At 37.4% G+C, this 21,311-nt stretch overlaps 1 protein-coding gene across 1 annotated transcript in view; it reads right to left on the minus strand.

Moving 5' to 3' along the window:
• Nucleotides 1-364: 364 nt before the first annotated feature.
• The window catches only part of DPY19L4 (dpy-19 like 4), a 28,835-nt gene continuing 7,888 nt past the window's right edge, over nucleotides 365-21,311 (minus strand). The window contains exons 6-19 of the mRNA XM_005479502.4: nucleotides 20,599-20,744; nucleotides 18,801-18,924; nucleotides 18,119-18,253; nucleotides 16,776-16,907; nucleotides 16,588-16,686; nucleotides 15,343-15,416; nucleotides 13,400-13,558; nucleotides 11,632-11,751; nucleotides 10,445-10,565; nucleotides 8,981-9,037; nucleotides 6,581-6,663; nucleotides 4,792-4,924; nucleotides 4,208-4,366; nucleotides 365-1,799 (exon numbers count right to left, since the gene is read on the minus strand). Of these exons, the coding sequence (XP_005479559.3) occupies nucleotides 1,635-1,799; nucleotides 4,208-4,366; nucleotides 4,792-4,924; nucleotides 6,581-6,663; nucleotides 8,981-9,037; nucleotides 10,445-10,565; nucleotides 11,632-11,751; nucleotides 13,400-13,558; nucleotides 15,343-15,416; nucleotides 16,588-16,686; nucleotides 16,776-16,907; nucleotides 18,119-18,253; nucleotides 18,801-18,924; nucleotides 20,599-20,744 (1,707 nt within the window). The 3' untranslated portion in view covers nucleotides 365-1,634. The remainder of the gene's footprint in view (nucleotides 1,800-4,207; nucleotides 4,367-4,791; nucleotides 4,925-6,580; nucleotides 6,664-8,980; nucleotides 9,038-10,444; nucleotides 10,566-11,631; nucleotides 11,752-13,399; nucleotides 13,559-15,342; nucleotides 15,417-16,587; nucleotides 16,687-16,775; nucleotides 16,908-18,118; nucleotides 18,254-18,800; nucleotides 18,925-20,598; nucleotides 20,745-21,311) is intronic.

A 21,311-nucleotide genomic window follows, 5' to 3' on the forward strand; every position in this document is an offset into this window, starting at 1 on the left:
TGTAAAATAAGCAAGTGAATCTGCATAGAGCAGAGAAGAATCATGCACATACAACAACATGCTGCAGTTCCTAATAATTTCAGAGTTAAAATCTCCGATTTGCACTAAGGATTGTTTTGCAGCTTCCACTTGCAGAATGGTTTGCAGATTTTTCAGCTGAGAGTTCATCCTACTTTCCCAGATCCTTCATTAAAGACATCTGGGCTCCAAAGAATCATTCCCACATGCCTGATAGACTGGTCTCTGGGCCAGGTGTTACATTAATTTGTAACTGCAGGTAACTCCTAAGGGGTGAGCAGCTTCTTCCAAAACTTAGTCCTGTATTTTGTCCAGTTACATCTACATTAAGCAAAGCTACTGTTACCTTTTACTGGAGTTTCCATTCTCAACACTAGGTTTAGGCCCAGAGTTGTAATTATAACATCATTCATTTTCTTGGAAGTCTATCAGCCAGCAACAAACAGATAATTTGTTAAGAAAAGGAGTTGTAGAGGCAAAGAGGGGCATAGAACAAATTTTAGAGGAAAGCAAAACTGCAGAGTACTTTGCCAAATTTTCAAAGATCTGTGTATTTGCATAATTGATATAAAAATAGCTATGAACACCTGTACCATTATTCATTAATGGTGGTGATTATAGTAGATTAAATGACAGTTATGGCACTATCTTAATACAGCTATTGCATAATAAGTTGAACGAAAATATCACCCGTCTGTGCACACACACCCACACGCACCAGCACACACACAGGGGGTGAAAGTGAAGTGCAGAAGTCTCAGTAGCAAACCTGGTTGTCCTGCTACACTTGTCTGAAAACAAGTGTGGCATACTGTGGTATACTGGCCCATTCTGGTGGCTGCTAAGAAAGACACACTTATGCAAACACACACAAACACTTAAGTGTGGAGAAATGCTGAAGACAAGTCCTTTCCAAACTGAAGATCTGAGCTTGTCCTATTGCTAGGTCTAATTCCTAGCATTTCCACCAACATGTCTCTGTAGACAACAGAGACAACAATGTAGATATCAGTGCCTTAATCAATGAAGTGTTGTTTAAGTAAAATCTTCCTCATATGATTTATAAAAACTACATAGCTACACATAAGATGTATAAATGTATGTTTGAGAAACACAGAAATGTTTACCATGGAAGACAGGAAGAATTAAAACAAAACAAAAAGAAACCCCAAACTAAAAATCCAAACGCTTACTTGAAAAGACTTGGGATAGTGATTGCTTTCTTGCTAAAAATTAAAAGCTATATGACTTAAACAAGCTCTTTAAATAATTTTTCTGTATTTACTGAAGTCTATGCATATCAATTCTCTAACACTAAAGTTAGAAATCGCATTTACATGAAGATTAAGATGATTTGTAATGGGAAGAAAAATGTAAAAACATGGAAGACTGTAGCACATTGTAGAGACTGTAAAACTGATAAATGTTCCTGTTTCCTTCAAGGATGGTATATGTATCAGCTGAATTGTAGATCAAAGCATTTCAGTTTGGTAAAGTTGTCAGTACACTGCAAGTGTGCACTTCTATCTGCAAAAATAGACTTCCTTGCTCAAAAGGAACTTTTCCAACTGAAATTCATTCACAATCAATCCTCAGAAAGAAGCTTGCATGCTTTTTCAGGACTGGAAGGATATCACAGTGTTGATTCTATATACAAAGTAGGATCTATTCCAGTATACTCGAGTGAAATAATTCACATATGGAGAATAGTTCATTTTGATTTCATGACAAAATCGTCCATATTTTGAGTAGGCATAGTTGTCACCTTCCTCACAAACCACCTGTCAGAAAGAAAAAGACCTAATTACAGTACTGAAGATAAGTGGTTACAGAATGTAATTTTGTACATTTAATTAACTTTTGTATTCTGTAAATTTCATTTATGATAAACAATTAATTTCCACACTGTACAGTTCCAATAAACTGAAAACATATTCCCCTGTAATTTGTTTAACCACCTAAAAAAGCCTTTATAATATGAACCAAATACACTGGTTTTAATGTCTGCTACCTTGACAAAGGAATTAATCCCTTCGTCAAGGTAGCAGACATTAAAACCAGTGTACTTGGTACATATTATAAAGAACAACCGCACTGGAAATTATGCACATGCCCTGGTTCCCAGTACAAAACTGACCTGCACAGAGCATACCAGTATGAAGGAAACTAGAATCTCAATTACCTTTCCCAGGCCAATTAAGTTTTGACATATCTAATAAAGACCAAAGACACACATACACATCTCCCTACAATTTCCAACCAAGTGACTTGGAAGCAAACTGCATTCTAGGATCTGCTGTCTGATATCCCTGAAGAAATCCCTTCATTATTCCTTCTGATGCCACAAATTTACACAGTTTAAAAAAAAAGTGGTAGGACAAACTCATGAAGAAAAATCCACCAGTGGCTTCCAAACACAAAGATAATTGCCCTGAGCTACAGTCCTTCAGCAACAGACTGCTGGAAAACATTTGTCTTTCCCTATCAGTAAACCTGTGCTCTCAGCCAGTGTCAGAAACAAGATATTGGACTAGGACTACAGGAAGTAGCACAAGCTATAAAGCAGTACTTATCTTCCTAAACACAGCAATTCAAAACACATCCACAGACCTGTCAACACACTGTCTGCCCACTGTCTCACCTACTTTGGGTGTAAGTAAATGCTGCACTGCAGTTTCCAAATATGTATTCACTAGCTTCCACTACTCTGGAGTACCTTGATAATCTTCCAATATAACTCAAACAAATTCTGTTAGCAAGCAAACTGAGAGATTTGTTTAAAGCTCCCTGAGACAATAAACTTTATTAACTTTACATTTACATATTAACTCTACATTTACATTTAGAACAAATGATGTCAGTTTTCTGAAAAATACCCAAATATACCCAAACCAACCACTCCCCACAAAAGAACAATAACAAAAACCACAACAAAAAATACAAGAAGGATTATCAAGTTTATGTGTGAGAGAGAAGCATGCAGGAAGCATGGAGATGAGAGATGCAGGGATATGTGGGCATGGAATCCTGAAATTGTGGTTAATTGCTCCAGTGGAGATCCTAAGTGTGAAGAGGAAACAGGAACTTACTCATGCAAACACAGATCTGAGAAGAAACTGAGAGGTAACATGCAGATTAACAAACACAGAGGTTATTCAGACACACACAGTTATGGTACAGTATATTGGATATATCCTGGAATAATCACAGCATACATGGTTTTAGCAGCAAGACTAGGAAAGAAATAATAGATTTTAGCAATGGTAAGGAAGTTAATAGAAAAATGGGGACAATATCCTTCATGGATAAAGTAGCTGGGAAACCTAGAAGTGAAACTGACACCAGCTATAGATTCCTGGGGAAATATAGAGCAACCCCCTAATAACATACCACTCCTATATTGCTTAGAGGTAACTGGCAACTCCCTCTTTCTTGTTGATCTGAGAATAAGCAATGAAACTCTAAGTGAGTTTAAGGCCACCCCTTGCCTTTATAAAACCAAAATTTTTGCTAGATTTCCAAGAAGCCAATGAACAAGTGGCAGTAAGATCACCTTATAAACCCCATCTTACTCTCTATTTAAGCAGCAAGGGCAGCACTACCAGCATCCAGAGAGACAGAATATGTCAATGAGTGAAGCAGCATTCATGGTGCAGTTTATCCAACCAGTCTTTCTAGCAGATGTGGTTTAAACTATCTGTTGGTGTGCTAACCCATCTGTAAGGCTGAACTGAATAGACTTGCACCCTCATCAGAACCAAACAGTCTGTACTGAACTAAATGGTAGGCTGGTCCTAATCCCAGCCAGTTTTAGAAGAACTGAGTTTATCCATTTTAGAATTTCATCTTCAAAGCTGCTAAAGAATGCCTTCTGAGGCAGGACTTCACTGCTTTTGTAACAAACTATTCAGGTGTCAGTCTTGAACATTTCTATATAGTTCAATGGTATTTACTGATTGTCAGAAAAGCAGCAGAGCTAGATACTCGTGTTAGGAGGGATTAGGGCAGTTAATAGAATCAGGTAAGATTACAAGTTATAGACAATCCAAAACTTAACTGATCACCTTTAAAAGTTGAGTTTTGTCTACATGTCAATTACAATAAGAAAAATAAGACCAGCATTATAAGATTTATTTTCAATCTAATTATTTATGCATTCAAACATTCATTTCTTCTCACCAATACTTACATGACCATTAGCAATATCCAACAGATCTTTAACTCTACATCCTCTTACAGGTCCCACTTCATTGCAAATTGAATCTTCAATAACCAGAAAGTTTGCTTTGTAAGATGTGAGTATCTTATAAATATCCTCTGCTGACCTCTTTGAATAGATCTGATAAATCTATAAATTAAGAAAACATGTTAATGCAATGCAAAAATCAGTGATACCTTAAACACTGGGACACACACACACCCCAACAATGACCTATCTGCAATGACAAACTACATGTACACAAGCTATAAAAAGTTTGGTTTTGAAATCAGGGAGGCAACGGCCAGCTGAATGGGAACTATTTATCTCTGATGATGGCAAGTTCTCATCTTACATACTCCAAGTGGCCTGAAAAGTCTCCAGAAATAATATTTTGATAATGATTTGTTTCTGTGCAGAGTGAAGCACTGATAATATACTTGATAATCCCTTCCATGTCCACTGGACTCCTGTGTCCTCTTCCCTTCTAATAAATTTGATTTTTTTGCATTACATTTGGGTGAAGAGGAAGACAGTTCCTGTGAGATGCCACATTTATGGAATTGGATACTCACATTCTCATTTCTTTTCAGGAGATCATCATCATTATACAAAGGCAGGCTCGACACCATCCATCCTGTACAGAGCTTAATCACACCCATGAGCTGTGGGCTGCCTGCAAACACGGCAGCCACGGGAGCCTGGCGCCTGCAAAAGCAACACCAACACACCTGAGCACTGCATGCACTCATCAAACAACTCTATCAGCTGTGTGTGGGATCTGCACAATGAACTGGAGCAGGTGAAAGGGGCTCTCATTACAGCTGGTGATGGTGTTGCAGTGGCAGTGCTTTTTTTGCGAGGGAAAGGGCAGACCTGCAGCAATAGGAGTTTGAAAGGAGGGGTTCCTGCTGGGGCAAGGGCTCGTGGTTGTTCTTCCCTCATGCAATCCATGAGCACCATTCAGAGTGGTCCTGGAATGGATCCAAGTTCTGCTGTTTGAATGGCTGACAAAACAAGCTTGGGAGAGAGGGGGTAGGTACAAGGAGAAACAACATGATGTTATCTTGTAAGGGAATGATTTGTGATTGCTGTAACTTGATCTCTAGTATGTATTCAATATGTAAGCTCTGATCATGTATTTCATCATCTATGAGGAAATAATGTCAGCATGCAGAATAATGTCTACAGTAATCAGGTTTCTGGGTTTGGTATGATTTTTTTGACTGTTTGTATTTCTGTATTAGTGAAAGAAAACAGTCATTGTCACACTTTATTACAGACTTTGGCAACTTCTGTAGAGAAAATTCAAATTAAATTAGTATTATCAGAGAGAAGACTTGGAGAATATATACTGTAATAATGACATTGAATTAAAATTTCAATGTGGATAGCTAAGTATATCCATAAAAAAAAATCCTTATTTTCTTTAAGAATAAGAACAGCTGCTACAGATAAGGGTAGTCACATTGCTGGTAGCTGAGTGAATCTCAATGAAATTCACCATGATTAATTACATACTTGAAGTATATGCAGACTAACATAAAAGCCATTAGGTACTTGGCATTATTCCACTTGCTGCCTTAAAGAGCTACGGCAGTGACAAACAACATACACTACTACAACAAGAAGAAGAAATTGGCTGGAACACTAATTACCAGCCCTGCCTTTTGTGAAGATGAACACGTTGACATTAAAGACTACATAAATAGAGAAAGCAATATTCTAAAAAAATACAGTTAAAGCTAAGTTATCTGAACACAAGGGATCTAATTTTCAGAAAAGCACAGTTCCTAATGACATAGTTTGAAGTTAAATTGAATGAGGCAGAATGCAATTCTGAAACCTTTGGTGGTAAAAAAAATAAATTGTGAAAATAACTTGACTTGCTATTAGCTGTGTATATGCTCGGTATAGCTGTACAGCTCCATACTAGCTGTGGTCAAAGGGGAAGTCTGAATAACATATGAATCCTGACAAAAGTCTCTAAATCCTCACATTCAGCCATTTAATTTTATTGGCTCATGCACATAACATCTCAGGGTTTTTGGCATTACAACCAACATAATCCTGCAATCTAATTAAATGTTAGCAAGATCTAAGATCCTACTATTTAGAAACTAGGTCTGCAACAACATTAAACATGACTTGCTTGTGTGTTCCAGGATCTTCTCTTGTAATCCATGATAAACTCTAGTTTCTTTTATGGGAACAATACCACACTTAAAATAGAAAACTTGTTCCCCCATGCATCATTGAATGCCAAGGGAAAACCCAGCTTGACAGAGGTAGCTCCACAAATTGCTGAGATAAAAATACCCTTACAAAAAGCAGTAAAATAGAAATGTTGGACTTTATGCTTACTTTATCCATGTCATAAGTTCTACTGTATCAGGATCATAGAATTCTTGCAGTTCCGTAAGCTCTGTCATTATTCTAGGGAAAAACTGATGTAAAATGTTTTTGGTTACTTACAGTTTAAAAAATTATCTATAGAGCATCACATTACATTAAGGCCTTAATTGACACAACAGAAGCGGGTTTCAACAGTTTTCCCCCTGACTGGTACTTTTGCTTAAATATTTTGCAAAACTCAGCTTACATTTACTTACCTGACAGCAGAAGTCCCTCTCCAAAATAAGCATGTTAAACAGAAGTTCTCATCTCTCTCTCTTTCATTAGAATACTTATAATTAAAAATAAATAAATAAGTAGCAGCAACAACATTCATGAACATCAAGTGGCATTAAATACATCAAAACCATAGTTCAGGTGATCATATGCAAATGTCTCCAAATAAGGGCACTAAACCAAAAAGATGATAAATCTCTCATGGTAAACCTGCTTGAACAGGAAGGATTGGACCATAGTGACTTGATGGAAAGGTGTTATGCAAGCAAGAGAGAAGAAACCTCCTAGAAGCGCCCTGGTAATGTGCCCAGACTCGCTTCTGACTTCAATCACCGCAGTGAAGATGAGCACATTACATTGTGTGAAGTGGGATATCTCAAGTTATGCTCTTGAAAAACATTTTGGGAAAAGGACGGATTCTGTGAGATAGAATGCCAGGCCAGCTTGCAAACCTGCATCATGGCTTCCCTACCCCGTTAGGTTTGAGGTCCCTCTTTACCGAGATGGGAAATTTTGTAAGTCCTTGAGCCATTTAGTGCATTTATCTGAAAAAGCCATGGCTGGAAACTGGCCAGCCTTGAGGGGCCAGAACAGGTACATGTACATGCTGTTGTAGATGCTAAGTTCTGGATGTCAGCTCTTTTGGAAAAAAATGAAGTTTGCAGGCTCTGTCATATTAAAGAGACAACTTACATTGGGACAACCCCAGCAGACAGACAGGAGTGAGAGTCTGCTTTTAACTGAGGACTTTCCACCCCCATTACCTGGACAACTCAGCTGTTAAGTGGCAGCAGTCTACAATCAGCACAAGAAGAGCTGCCACAGGTTTGTGTCAGGGACAAACAGCACTGCTGTTACACATACACTGGAACTACTCCCAGAGCAGAGGGATGGAAAGAGGAACTGCTACTGCCACCCCAAGGAGAACCAGCTTCACTCATCACAGCACCTGGAAAAACCTAGTTAGAGGAGGAACTATGCCAGACAAAGACAGAAGGCAGCCAAGCAAAAGGATGCTGAGCTATACAGACAGCCTTTATAGCCACAGTAACAGATTATGTTCGAGGCATTTTTGCTGCTCTATTACTTGTAATCAACATTCCCAACCTCAAGGACGAGCTGTGAGCCTGGAGAGCAAACTGCTCATCACTGCTTAAAAGCAGAAGCTGGATCAACAATGGACGAAGCCCTCTAGAGTCCAAAACCCCACACTGCTACTGCTTTCATTAAAACAATCTGGAAAGGAATTACTTGGGTAACTACACTCATTTCCTCTGCTGTAATAGATTTCATAACTCTTTTGAGCAACTCTAGCTTTTTTTACAACAGTATCTATTGCTTCATCAAAAACATGTAAAAAGTCAGGCTACAATAGAAAATTTAGTTGCAATGTAAGATAGATGTTACAAAATCTGTTAAAATACTGTTGGGCAAGACTGGCTTCTATATATGAATTCTCAGATTAGTCAAACTATTTTAAAGCTGTGCCAGTATAGCAGAGGATTACACTTCATGAGATGTTTCACGTATTTTTTGCGCTCACAGGAGCTTAAAAAATAATTTCCAAATACTCCACTCTCAATCTGTGACTTGCAATAAAGTATTCATTTTAAACATGGAAACATCTGTGTCTTTTCTTCCCCTGTACTGTAGTAGGTACACACCTCGACAGAATGGTCTGCACAAAGAATTTAACTCTGCTATAATTTGATGGGAGTTTTTCAAACAGTTTATTTGCATATAGCCTCCTGTAATTTTACTTCATCTAACTTTATGCCTTTTCACTAAAACTAAGATTGAGGCAACATAGCTTTCAATATCTTGAGTTTTCATTTGGCAGCATTTTCTTTGTTGAGTCAGTTTATACATCCAAAGCTTAACAGCTGACTATAATAAAGTCTTCATTTAAATTTAATTACAATAAGCAATCATTAAAAAATTAAATTGTCAAATACCTTATACTGAAAAAAGTGAAGTTTTTTTTAAAAAATGAAACATATTTTCAATGGATGACGCCTTCACTTTCATCACATATATTTAATTTCACTGAGTACATTTCATTACATTTGCTCATCATTTTGACTCATATTGTGCCAACATACAAAGAAAACTCCACAAAGGAACTTTTCTTACCTCCTTCCACAAGCTGAATCCAATTATAGTGGGAACTGCCATACTCAGGATAAGAGCCTAGAAAGTACATGTTAGAGAAAATGGATTATGCACCACTCTCCAACTCTGAGGTGTCTGTTGATTCCGCTCATACAGTGAGCAATATTTATGCCTGAAACCTCATAGTGACAGTAGGTGAATCTTTGTGGTTTTCTGCCAGGCAAAAAAAATTTCCTGTAACAAGATTTTGCCTAATTTACCATGGAAGGCTTCACTTGACTCACAAAAACTTTACCATCAATTTTAGGGACAGTTAAATACTACTAAAGTAACAATGATTCCATGTGCACAGTAGGGAACAGAAGAAGGTAAACACCTCACATTTAAATGCTACGAGACCAAGCATTTCACACCTCTGATCTTGTTCAGATTAGCATTATTGATATGCAAGACCCAGAAACCCATCTCTCAGCATACCATCATTCTAGCTGATGCAATTTTTGCTTTGCAAGAAGGAGAAAATAGCTTCTATGGTACAGAAAACATTTGGTAAGGAATGCACACAAGGCCTTCCTTTGATATTAAGCTGCTAACACAACTACTGTGTTAATAGTGAAAAAGCAGGTCTACATCACAGAAAACATCAAGCATATAAAAGAATGTGCTTACCATGTAGCTGAACATATTGATACTCCTTGACTGAAAGAACACAGTCAATGTTTCTGATATAGCAGTGTATGGTATTTTCACAGGAGACATAATGAACATCTAAGTGTAATATATTTATTCCTATAAGCCTCTTGAATTTAGGGCAAACAATATCCTATCCCTATTTTATTATTAAAACCAATGCACAAAGCTGCTAAAAATCACACAAAGCAACTTTTGTCATATTGAGAATAAAGCTAGGGTTGGAAGCAGGGGAGTTGTTTGCTCTGTAACACAAGCTTATCTTCAGTCACAACACTTCTCTATGATGGCCGAACATGAACAAACCTTATACAAAGTAATTCAACTTACCATTTCTTGTGCAGCAGTTTTACTCTCAGCAGTTATATTCACCTTACTACACCATTTAAAGACCCATTTCTCAGTGAAACAAAGCTTACGCCTTCCCTGTGCACCAGTACTTTTTCTCCTGCATTCCTCCTAAAAAGACCTTCTTAACCAATCCCAAATAGATATGAAAGAGAGAGATTGAGTTCTCAAATATTTGCTAAAAGAAATTGAGAAGAATGAAAGGGAGATGAAGACAGCTCTGCTTTTTATGAGGAAAGGTTGTAGTGTGAATGCAACTTTATCACCAGGTACCAGAGAACAAGTGACACTAAGAAGAAAAGACAGAAAAAGCAGACCATATGCAATCCACTGCTCACAGAACAACCTGTTGCTTTCACGGGTTCTTTCATGGGTCTGGTACTTCTTGTTTGCAAAGCTATATACTTGCTAGCTGTATTTTCCACGACTTTGGCAACAGCAACTCACCAGCAGTATTGGGTGCACAGCTTTCAGTCGAAGCCACTTGAAAAGCGTCATCCAAAGTTCAGGAGAACACACACCAAATGCAGCAAGCATACAAACATAAGGTGTCCATAGATATTTCATTCTGAAAAACACTGCAATAACTTAGTTGGGACCCTGTGTATGCCTCTGTACTCAAGCTATTATAAAAACATTCAGATTTTTTTTCTTATGCCAGACACAGTCTGGATGTTCAGACAATCTGAGGTCAACTTTGATGGTACTGGAGGGTAAACCAAGGAAATCTCTAGCAGAAGAGCTGGCACCTGAATATCTGCTGTGAGATGGAGGAGCAAGATCCAAGGTAAAAGATGACAAAATCCTTCACAGAGTTCAGGGGAGGATGAAAGAAAAACAAAGAGAATAGCAGAGTCACTTGGCTGGTTTTCCAGCCAAGAAGGGATAAAAAGCAGCTATTTGACAAAGCTGTACAGACAATGTACTATAAGGGACTTCCTGAAGAAAGGAAAGGAAAATATTTAATTAACTCTTAAGTGTAGACTAGTCAACTTAGAAAAACTACAGGATAACACAACAGTCTGCTCACTTTAGGCAACATTTGTGAATATTTACATTTTAAGATGAGGAGCCTAATAAAAACACAAGTCTGACATCTTCAAGTTGATTAAGCTGATAAAAAGATTAGAACAACAATGTCTTCCAAACATCAGCTACTCTAGCTTTAAGGACTAACACAATACTTTTGAAACTAGTTCTGCTACTGATTTAACGTGTCAAGAAGAGGCACACATCATGGTAGCCTACACACAAGAAGATGGATAAGAAATCTTCCATGTCCCAATATTCCAGCACTATTCTGCTCATCAAAACACTACAAAAGCTCTTGCTAAAAACAATTACAGCACAGTTCTATACTAAATACCATAAGGAAAGTGATTTAAATGTGATTCAATTAATGTCTTGGACCTTGGCTGCATTAAAGCTTGGAAAATATGTTCAGGAGATCAAGCACAAGTGTTCATATAGCCATATCAAATTTATAATCAAAATTATTTAGACTACTCCTAAGTAGTATCACTATATGCCAAAATTATTTCTGGAAAAGGGTGATTTCAAAGGGGTAAACAGTGCATCATGTCCAGCAAGGAACTCTGTTGATTTCAAAAGAGGTACATCAAAATCAGACTTACCCTTCCAAACACATCGCTAGACAACCAAGCAAAATTGTGTGAATTACATGATAAACTATTTCTGGCCTCTCTCCAATTCGACCATCCTCAAGTTTAACTGTCTCTTTCAGTGGTTCACCACTGCAGTTGGAGAAAATGAGACATCACTTAATTCAGATATTATCCCAGGAAAAGGTGCCAATAAAAATACTTTTAAGTCAGCAGTGCACTGAGATCATTCCATATCACAGCCTATAATATTGTTGCACTGTTCACTCGCTTTTTGTTCTTGATCACTGACCTATCAGTACCCACTGTCCCTTGATTTAGATTGCAACCTCTCTGGAGCAATGGCTGTCAATTAATACAATGGAATCACTGCTTATGACCACAAACCTTACTTTAAGGTAATCCAGCACCAAGAGACAGTCTAATTTAAGAGCATGTACACTCTACAAACATTTACACAAATCATGCTGAACATGCATTTCACATTCCTTCTTACCAATAGCACAGTAAAGAATTATGGAATCAGTAGGATGATAATTGTGTATGGAATGTGTGTACAACAAAGACAACAAAAGTAGCTGACAGTCACATTATTATAAATTCTAATTATATCTAATAAATAAAAATCATAGCCAAAATCTTGCAGTGAAAGGTTTTCTACTAACAAGATAGAAAGGCATAGAATAAATAACACTTCCTCCTACCGTGATGTGATTTCTGTTTACATTTTTATAATAAGTTTCCTTATGAAAATTAGAAATGATATTTTGAGATTATTAACTGATTCAAAAATTTAAAAAAAAAGAGAGAGGAAAAGGTTTATTTTAAGATTTTCCTTAAAAAGGTGTTGGACATAATGTAGTCACTGCTCATTACAAAGTAATAAATAGTTATTTCAACCACTAGCAAACAATAAGAAGTTTGCTCCATTGTTCTGAATATCCTATCACACATCCAACCTGACAAACATTTTCACTTACAGCAGCATAATCTTTATCTGTTAGAAGCCTTCATCTTTGAAACAAACCTATTGATTTTTGCTGCAGACAAGTGAGAAATTCGTTCCAGTACCATTCATCTTCTACCAGGAAGAGATAATTTCCTAACCACTGTGTTTCCAAGACAAATTATGCTAGGATCTACAGTGTTGGTATTCTTAGTTTTGTTACAAAGACAGTTCCACTACCCCTCCTCTCAAGGGAACTGTGAATCACTGTGAAACTAAAACTAATTGAGTCAGTTTTACTTCAGTTCTGTTCCAAGCAGCAATGGCTAGTGGACCTTATCACAGTAAACAAGTGTTTTTAAAAACCAACAGTGAAGCATTAGAAATCCAAAGCCCTCTCAGCTCCACCCATCTCATCTTTCTCAACATGTAAACTTGAAAAAAAAACCAAAAACCCCAAATGCAAAACAGAAAAACAAATTCTAGCAACAATTAGATAACTTTGCTTTGGAAGGAGAATTACAGATATAAAATCTTTCACTGTCAGTGAGAAGAGACAAACACATCAGCAAACACTATCCAGAGCTCAGCAGGAATTACATCTGCAGGGAAACAAACCAGTGACAACTCCCTCCTGACAGGAGGGCTGCTCAAGAACCTCCTCACTAAAAGACTTTTCTTCAGGAGGCTCTTGTGGGCCTTCCCACTGGCGCTCACACCCTGACAAGCCCAATGGTAAAACAAACTTTGGAGCAACAAACATGACGACCATTCCCTGAGGCATCCAGGAGCCTCTTATTTTTAACTTATTTTTCACATAAACAAGTTACTTACCAAATTCTCCTAAAAATGACCTGAGTTACAGAAAAAAGGCAGATAATTAATACTAAAATATAAAAAGGCAACAGTGATGACTGTGTTAGTCGCAAAAAAAAGTCTTGGGAGGGTGCCTGAAGAGATTCTTGACAAAGGAGCCAATTCATTGTAAAATTCCTAGTAAGGCAAAAACATTCCATTAAAAACAATAATAATATCCCATAGATTAGCAAAAAAACCCCAACAACCCAGCACAAAACAACTGCAATTTAACCTATTCATGTCATAGGAAACTACTTGAGATTCATCTTTGACGTCATCTTTTTATCATTTGAAACTGCCTTGCAAATACTCTTTACAGTAACTGTCAAAAGTCCATCTTCCCAAAAAGTATCTGTGATCTGAAGAGACCAGACTACAAATCCTCTATATCACAAAAGCCCAACCTGCCACATAACTCCATTATGGGGACCAAAAGAATCTTGTCATGGTGGATTAAGATTTTAGAGATATTGATGCAAGAAGGTATGCTTGTCCTCATTCCAAACAAGGAGACAAAGAAAGGAAAGTGGTCATCTGAGATCACAAAGAAGCCTGAGACACTGCCAGGAATAAAATCTTTAATGTTGAAATTCTAGTTCTGTAGCTGAAGCCACTTCATCATTCTTCTTCCTCATACAGCAAGCAGGAAGATAATGCACTCTGCTCAGAAGCACTGTCAGTGTGTATTCTCAACTGGAACTGGTGCAGCATGCGGTGCTGGGAATGCATTCTTGTCTTATTTCGTTTTGCTTCCCTCTCTCTTTCATTTTCTCCCAAGGAAAGACTAGAGGACAGAACCACTTTCAATTAGACAGAATCAGTTTAAAGATGAACAGCTGGGCATGTCCCAACTGGCCTTAAAAGAGAGATCTTGAAGCTCTTGTGCTGCAAATCACAATTCCAATACATAGTGTTCCAGGCGTAAAGGCTCCCAGTTTGTCTCAGTCTCTGGCTTCATTGCAGAGTCTGACAGTCTGAAAAGTGATATTTAGCAAGGACCCAGGGGGAAAAAGAGGGAAATCCATTAATACCTGGGAGCTGAATAAACTGAAATCCTGACCAGGAGTCTTTGTTTTCTTGCAAAACACTTAAGAATGAGTATGTGTGTGTAATAAACAGTGCATCGTAGTCAACATCAGTACATCTTGTCTTCCAAAAGTCCCCCAACAATTTCAGTTGGGTGTGATGTCATTTTCCACTTGTTCCCCTGAAAGGCTGTGAAGCAGCTTTTTGTAAGAAGATGCAGTTCTTCAGAGAGAGTTCCAATTCCTGCATGGAATTGCAAATCTTGGCTTGGGTCCAGGAGTGTGCCAGTCCTTACTAACACTCCATTGGAAGCTTTCCAGAAAATCTGTTGCCATGACATCTTGCAGTCCAACATCCAACTCTTTACAGATACTAATGTTTTTTCTCAGAATCACAATTCCCTCTGACTATTAAGATGTCCCTTGTCTTAATTTCTTCCAAAACATAAAGGGATATTGGGGGTACCCACAACCCAAGCCTCTTTTGAGATAGTATCAATAGTTCATGACTCTTTCCAGAGCTTTTTTTCCAGGCTATAAAAAGCCCATACTGCCACCTTTACCCTATTATCTTTGCTTTCAAGTCTTATTAGAAACACTAGACAGGATACAGAAAGTTTTCATTCTTCAACAACACAAGACAACAAAAATCCATGAAATGCTTTCACCCTAAGGCATGAAAAATACTGAAGTACCTCAGAAACCTCAATACCCTAAGTAAATTCTGTATGTGCATATTTTTTTACTTCAATCTTAAAACCAGACAACAAATAACTAAACTATTTCCCTAGCTCCTCTATAAAAGTCTCACAAGACACTGAAATGTTACACTTCTCAGAGCAGTTTCAAAAGTTTTGGTATCTTGGGAGGTGTAAAGAGTTTAAATAAACTTACTTAGTTGTGTTTAAGCCAAGTTTTACTTCAATGAACTTCAGCAAGTGCCCATTTTCTTTATGAGGAATGAACATCTGAAAATTAATTTAGCAGAGAAAAATCACACAAAATGCTGGAAGCAGTATTCACATAGTCATTCAAATTACAAAATGTCAGGTAACAATCAACTATTCAAGATTTAGTTTAAACTAACAAAATGGATTAAGTGTGCTAATTAAGGTACTGGTATAACATGGTAATCTTCAATAAATCTACATTTAGGGTTTCCTTGAGAATATTATTCCCTTCATTCCACTCCCATACCACACCAGGAGGACAAGTGAAAAGCTGCCAATAAGTTGTCAAAAGACTACAGAGCAGTGTAAAAAGGATCATGAAAAACAGGCCCAGACTTACTCCCAAGCAAGCCTAAGAGTGCTGTGATTGGCTCCACTAGAAAACAGGACTGCAGCTGAGCAGAGGTCATGAGCATTTGTAATCTTCACACACACTGTCTGAGCTGCCTAAAGTTCTGTAACTTACTCATAACTGTAATTTATGAGTATGTTGGATTTTATTTTCCTGGAGATACAGCAAGGCTAGGCATTCTGAATGGCAGAGGAAAATAATTACATGTGAGTATTCTTTCAAGCCTTCTAGGGTTCAGTAGTTTCTTTCCTTTTAAGTTCATACTGTTAATTAACACAATGAACACTCACATGGTGAGTTTGAGGCATAGAAGAAAAACACATTAATATGTGTAAAAGGCCAGCAAGAGGGAATTGCTAATCAAAATACAAGACCAGGCCAAAATCCCACTGTGTAATCTCAACTCCTAACTGACCCCTACACAAAAGGAAAGCCTCTGTTCCCACATTCTACTTGAAAACTAATATCTACCCTAGGACCACTCATACTTGCCCCTGGCTATTGTGCCACCATGCCCAAGAATATTGTTTTAATATCCAGACTAGTCTGTAGAGGTCATTCAGGTTATAGCAAACCACATATTTATGAAACAGGTAAAATGTCCTTTAAAGAGTATTTCTAAACTGTTTCAACCCAGAAGACCAAAACCCCAACAAGATGAAGCTGTTTGAGTTGCTACAAAATGACTCAATTTTTAGTACTCTTACTAACTATGAATTAAGTTATGAACTGTCATATCAATAAGGTAAGCAACATTTCAAAAGATTTTTTCAAGATTTATCTGCAACTTTTAATTTAGATTCTGAAATTAAAATCACTTTTTCAGAAGAATCTTACCTTTAATAAGAAGTTTAGTGTCACTGCTACTGTAAGTACCAAATAAATATACATTATTTTCAGCAATCTTGACACAAATGTGCTTTTTTTCATATTCATCTGCAAAAATATTTAAAGAATGCTGTATAATTTTGGAGTTCAGTTTAAATTTTTAAACTAGACTCAGGGTTAGAAGAAAGTCTACTTACCTGAAGGGATTTGGAGAGCATTAAAGCTACCACAAGACTCAGTAATGGTGACACTAGTAAGGCTGAATTTTCAAACTGCAGAAGGTACCCCACAATGACAGAAAACAGGTAGATTCTGTATACCTCATGCACCTGCAGAAGAAAAAATAAACAATAAGATAAAACTACAGTGGATATAAATCCTGTTTTTTAGACCAGTAGATACCTCCCTTCCACTGTTAATCAGGAGATTAATGGATCTCAATCCTTCAGCTCATGAATCTAGCAGGATACTATTTGGGTCTGGAAAGCACTGCACGTGAAAATGATCCTGGTCAGCCTCAGTAACTAAAGGACAATTACTTCACAATAATTCTGTAAAAATGCCATAAGTAGGAGTATTTTATCAGGTCTCCCCACCCAGTAATGAAGCACACAAAGCAGTTACTTCAAGGCACCAGTAAGAACACATAGTTTGTGACAGAGCTCATCTGTAAACAGGTGGTTTCCTTGCCCTCAAAATAACTTGTTCATTAACCTGTCTCAGGAATGAATACTCACACTGTTATCTATAATTGCTGTTATTTACTACTTGATAAGCAGATGTTATAAACCTTGATGCTTGATTTTTCTTCAGACTTTTACCAAAATACCCATTTTCTCCCTTATACACTCTGCTTTGAACTACAATAGATCAAACATTTCCCACTGCCGAGGAACAGAATGAAAAGAAACTGAAAGAAGAGGTGAAGAATTAGAACTGCATGCAGTTTGATATCTAACAAAACCAAAAGGCATGCATGTACAAAAAAGCATATCTACAACTGCAACAGGCAGCATAAGAACACCTTATTGTTGCAACATTTCTAAAAGCCATTTTGCAGAATAAATTTAAATACTTTCTTCTATTCAAAAAAATCAATTTTCCCTCAACATCTGTCAAGTCTATTTATTGCCAAAGCAGTGCAGAACAGGCCACTGAGGGTGAAAATGAGCCCTTTAACTGCAAAGAGCCAACAAAGCACATCTTTGGTCTGCCCACCCTGCTGTGAATAGGAGAAAGAAGAGGCAGCTAGCCCAACACGGAGGAATATCATTCATCACTCTTTTAGGTCTCCAAGGATGTTTCAGGTCTCAGAAGCTTTGTTTAGCTTCTATCCCAAACACAGCAGTCCAAAAAAGACTTAGTTTGAAGTTATTTTATTCTTCTGATGGATATCACATCACACTTCAGCTGGGCCCAGGCTGCAAGAACTCATCACTCAGCCTTGTTCCCTCTGGAGCTCCTGAGCAGCAGGAATGGCAGGCACCTCAGAGGCTGCCTCCAAGTCCCCAGCGGTCAGGAGGCTGAAAAGCTCCCATACCTTCTCTGTCTGTGCTAGGGCAAAGCTGTCCAGCAGGAAAAGAGAAACAGCCTGGACAAACAGGAGATAATGACTGTATTCCCACATCATCATGAAGGTGTATGTTGAGGCATTCACCAGAAGATAACAAAACTTCTAGAAGGAAAAAAAGAAAAGAAAAAGCATTAATTTTGTACCCATGCATGTCTGTCAAGTAACTGAGAGGTCATTAAAACCTAAACTACAGAAATTAATTATTGTTTGTGGAAATAATTAAAATACTGACTTCGGACATGCTTAACTTTCAGCATAGAAGAAAGTAATTACTGAAATATTCAAAAACATTTCAAGCCAATCAGAAGAAATATTTTAAAGACAGGGTCGGGGTAAGAAAGTAACAACCACCTTCTTCAAGAAAAACAGTTTACATGAGAAAAATTCTGCCTCTGTTTATTCAAAAACAAGCAGCACATGGCCCATTACCACATTGTTCTCTCTGAACCCTCCTGGGGGCATAACAAGGTAGGGCACAAGTTGTTTAGCAAAAACTGCACATGCCTAGGTGAAATCCAACTGGCCCTTTTGAAAAGAAGAAACAAAACTTCTACTGTTTTCTGCCCAGAAGAGCAACAATAGCAGAAGTAACTAACCTAGAGCACAGTTTTACCCACAGCTCTTTATTAAGAAACTAATTTTGCTTTACCTCAGCAGAACAGTTTAGGTTCTTTTTTAAATAGCCTGTGAGAGCTGCTACTTGACATGCAAAATATGGCAAAGCCCAATTTTCTCTTGATGGTATGGAATAATCAATTCTTGTTGTGTCTGTTCTAGAATAAAGTACAAAGAAACAAAAATATTAAAATATTTGTTGTACAAGAATATCAAGGAAAGCCTAAATGCCACTTCTAGCTGTAAATGTGGCCTTGCAAGCAAACTTTTCCTGATTTTGGTGCAAAGTAACACTGACACAATTTTGCTGCTGATACAGTTCACCAATTTATTAACAGCATGAAAGGCCCAATCTTTACTCATCCATTTAGCAGGTTTCAATGTTGGCTGGCATTTTTAGCACTGAAGGCAAAAAGAATCTGCCTCAAGCCTTTTCTGACCTGCAATGAAAACCAGCTCATAGCTGAGAGAATAGATTTCTTTCATTTCTCATACAATATGTTTTAAACAAGTGATTTAGGTAGTTGAGCACAATCTAAGATACAAACTGGTGCTCCCTCACAGCAGCAGCAGGAAATATTTTGTCTACAGGGAAAAACTCTGCCCAGCAAAACAAGAGATAGACGGATGGGGAGCATGCAGGGTTTTCTCATGGAATGACTTGACAGTATCCACACAATTGGAGGCGTAGGTGAAAGTTTTAAAAAGTGCTAAAGTGACTCAGAAGCACAAGCCACGCTTCAAATGTAACCAAAGGCATCAGTCTCAGAGGTACACAGTCTGCTTTGTGTCTACTATGCCTTTAAAAAGGAGCCTCAAGCTCCTTTATCATTTAGGTATTTAAAAGCATTACCTTTCATTTTTTCCTCTGAAGCCTCTTACAGAGGCATATTCGAAGTTTTTTTAACTACTAAACCTTTCATTTTGTTGACACTGTTTAATCTTATTCACTGCTGAAAAAAATTACAGATTTATTCACCATTTTTCCTACATTCCACTGTTCACACCAGCTTGATGAACAGTATTTTCAGCTACTAATCACAGATTCTGTCATGATGACTTCACACTCCTAGAAGATGATTCTCAACAGTTCAACTTTAAAGGTATACCTCTAACATTTTGCTCCATAGTTCTTTTATTTCAAGTGCTCTCAAGTTCACAGAAAGCCCAAGAGCTCCATGGTGACAAATTAAGAGCATGAACACAGGTTTTCATTGCCCAAATGAGACTCCTTATAATTGTGGGGCTTCATAAGGGGAAGGGGAATTCCAAGTGAACTGTTTTAAAATAAAAAAGTCTTGATATTAGGATTATCTAAGAAAATTTCATTTTGCAGAAAAACCCACTACAAAAAGAAGATTTAAAAAATATCAAATATTCTTTACCAAAAAAATTCAACTTGATAATTTCTTTCTATGCTACCGGGCAAGTGCCACAACATTTAGAGCTACCCAGAGAGTGCAGCTCTGTTTTACAGCTGTTTTGGGTATTTGTCTTCATTCTTCATCAGCACAAAACTAAACCTTCTGAGGAATATTTTTGAAAAATGAAATTGTGGTGAATACTCCTTTATTCACACACATACATAAAGTTAGTTCAATTGGTAATGTGGATGATTTGGACAACAGGAGGCCTTTCCATCAAAAAAAACCATCATGAGAATCAATTAATCTCTTGGAAATGTTTTTTATTCACCATAAGATTTTTCTCTCACAGTGAGAACACAAAGCTTAATCAAAGCAATTCAATCCACTAATTAAAATCACTTCAATCCACTAATATTTTAAAATTCCTTATTGACAAACTAGATTGTATAAAGATGTTTTTCTTACCTGTTAATAATGAACCATGCTACAGTCAGCATTCCTGCCAGCCAAGTCCCACTCATAACCCAACTGGTTACAAACAATGCAGTCACATAAATTCCCTGCAGTCCAAAAACTATACCAATGTAGAAATACACTGGTTCAATAACTTCCTGAAATTACAAATAAAAACGAAGAGACATAGTGGCAACTGAGCTGAAGCTGGAAATTATTACTATTTACAATTTGTTACTGCTAACAATGTGCTAGGTGCTTTACAAACAGGTAAGAGATGCCTCCTATTTTAGAAAAGTACTGGGCATGCCTTTATTTGGAGTTCAAATAAAACATGGGGAAGAGCAAAGCAGTGTGAATTAAGTGCACACTTCAGGACTCAGCTTGCCAGTGCCATGACTTTTGAATTTGCTTTAGTTTGAACACACTATGTGTCAGATTTAATAAATCTATGCTACAGTGGGATATGAAGTTCAGAGGACTACTAGAAGAAGTTATAAAAGGGAAGAACTTGAAGAAGTAAAGGTGTGGCAAAAATAGTTCCAAAATAAGTAAATAATAAAAAAGGAAAGATAATGAGAGTGGACACAAGTATGCAGCATAAGCAGAACAAAGCCAGAGTAGAGTAGAAACTGACAAAAGGTTCATCTACAGAAGTGCTTTTCCCTATGAGAATGGGCAGACAGGTACCACTATTAACAGACTCCTGTACTCCAAAGGAGTTA

The sequence above is a fragment of the Zonotrichia albicollis genome, chromosome 1, assembly GCF_047830755.1.
Source record: "Zonotrichia albicollis isolate bZonAlb1 chromosome 1, bZonAlb1.hap1, whole genome shotgun sequence".
NCBI lineage: Eukaryota > Metazoa > Chordata > Aves > Passeriformes > Passerellidae > Zonotrichia > Zonotrichia albicollis.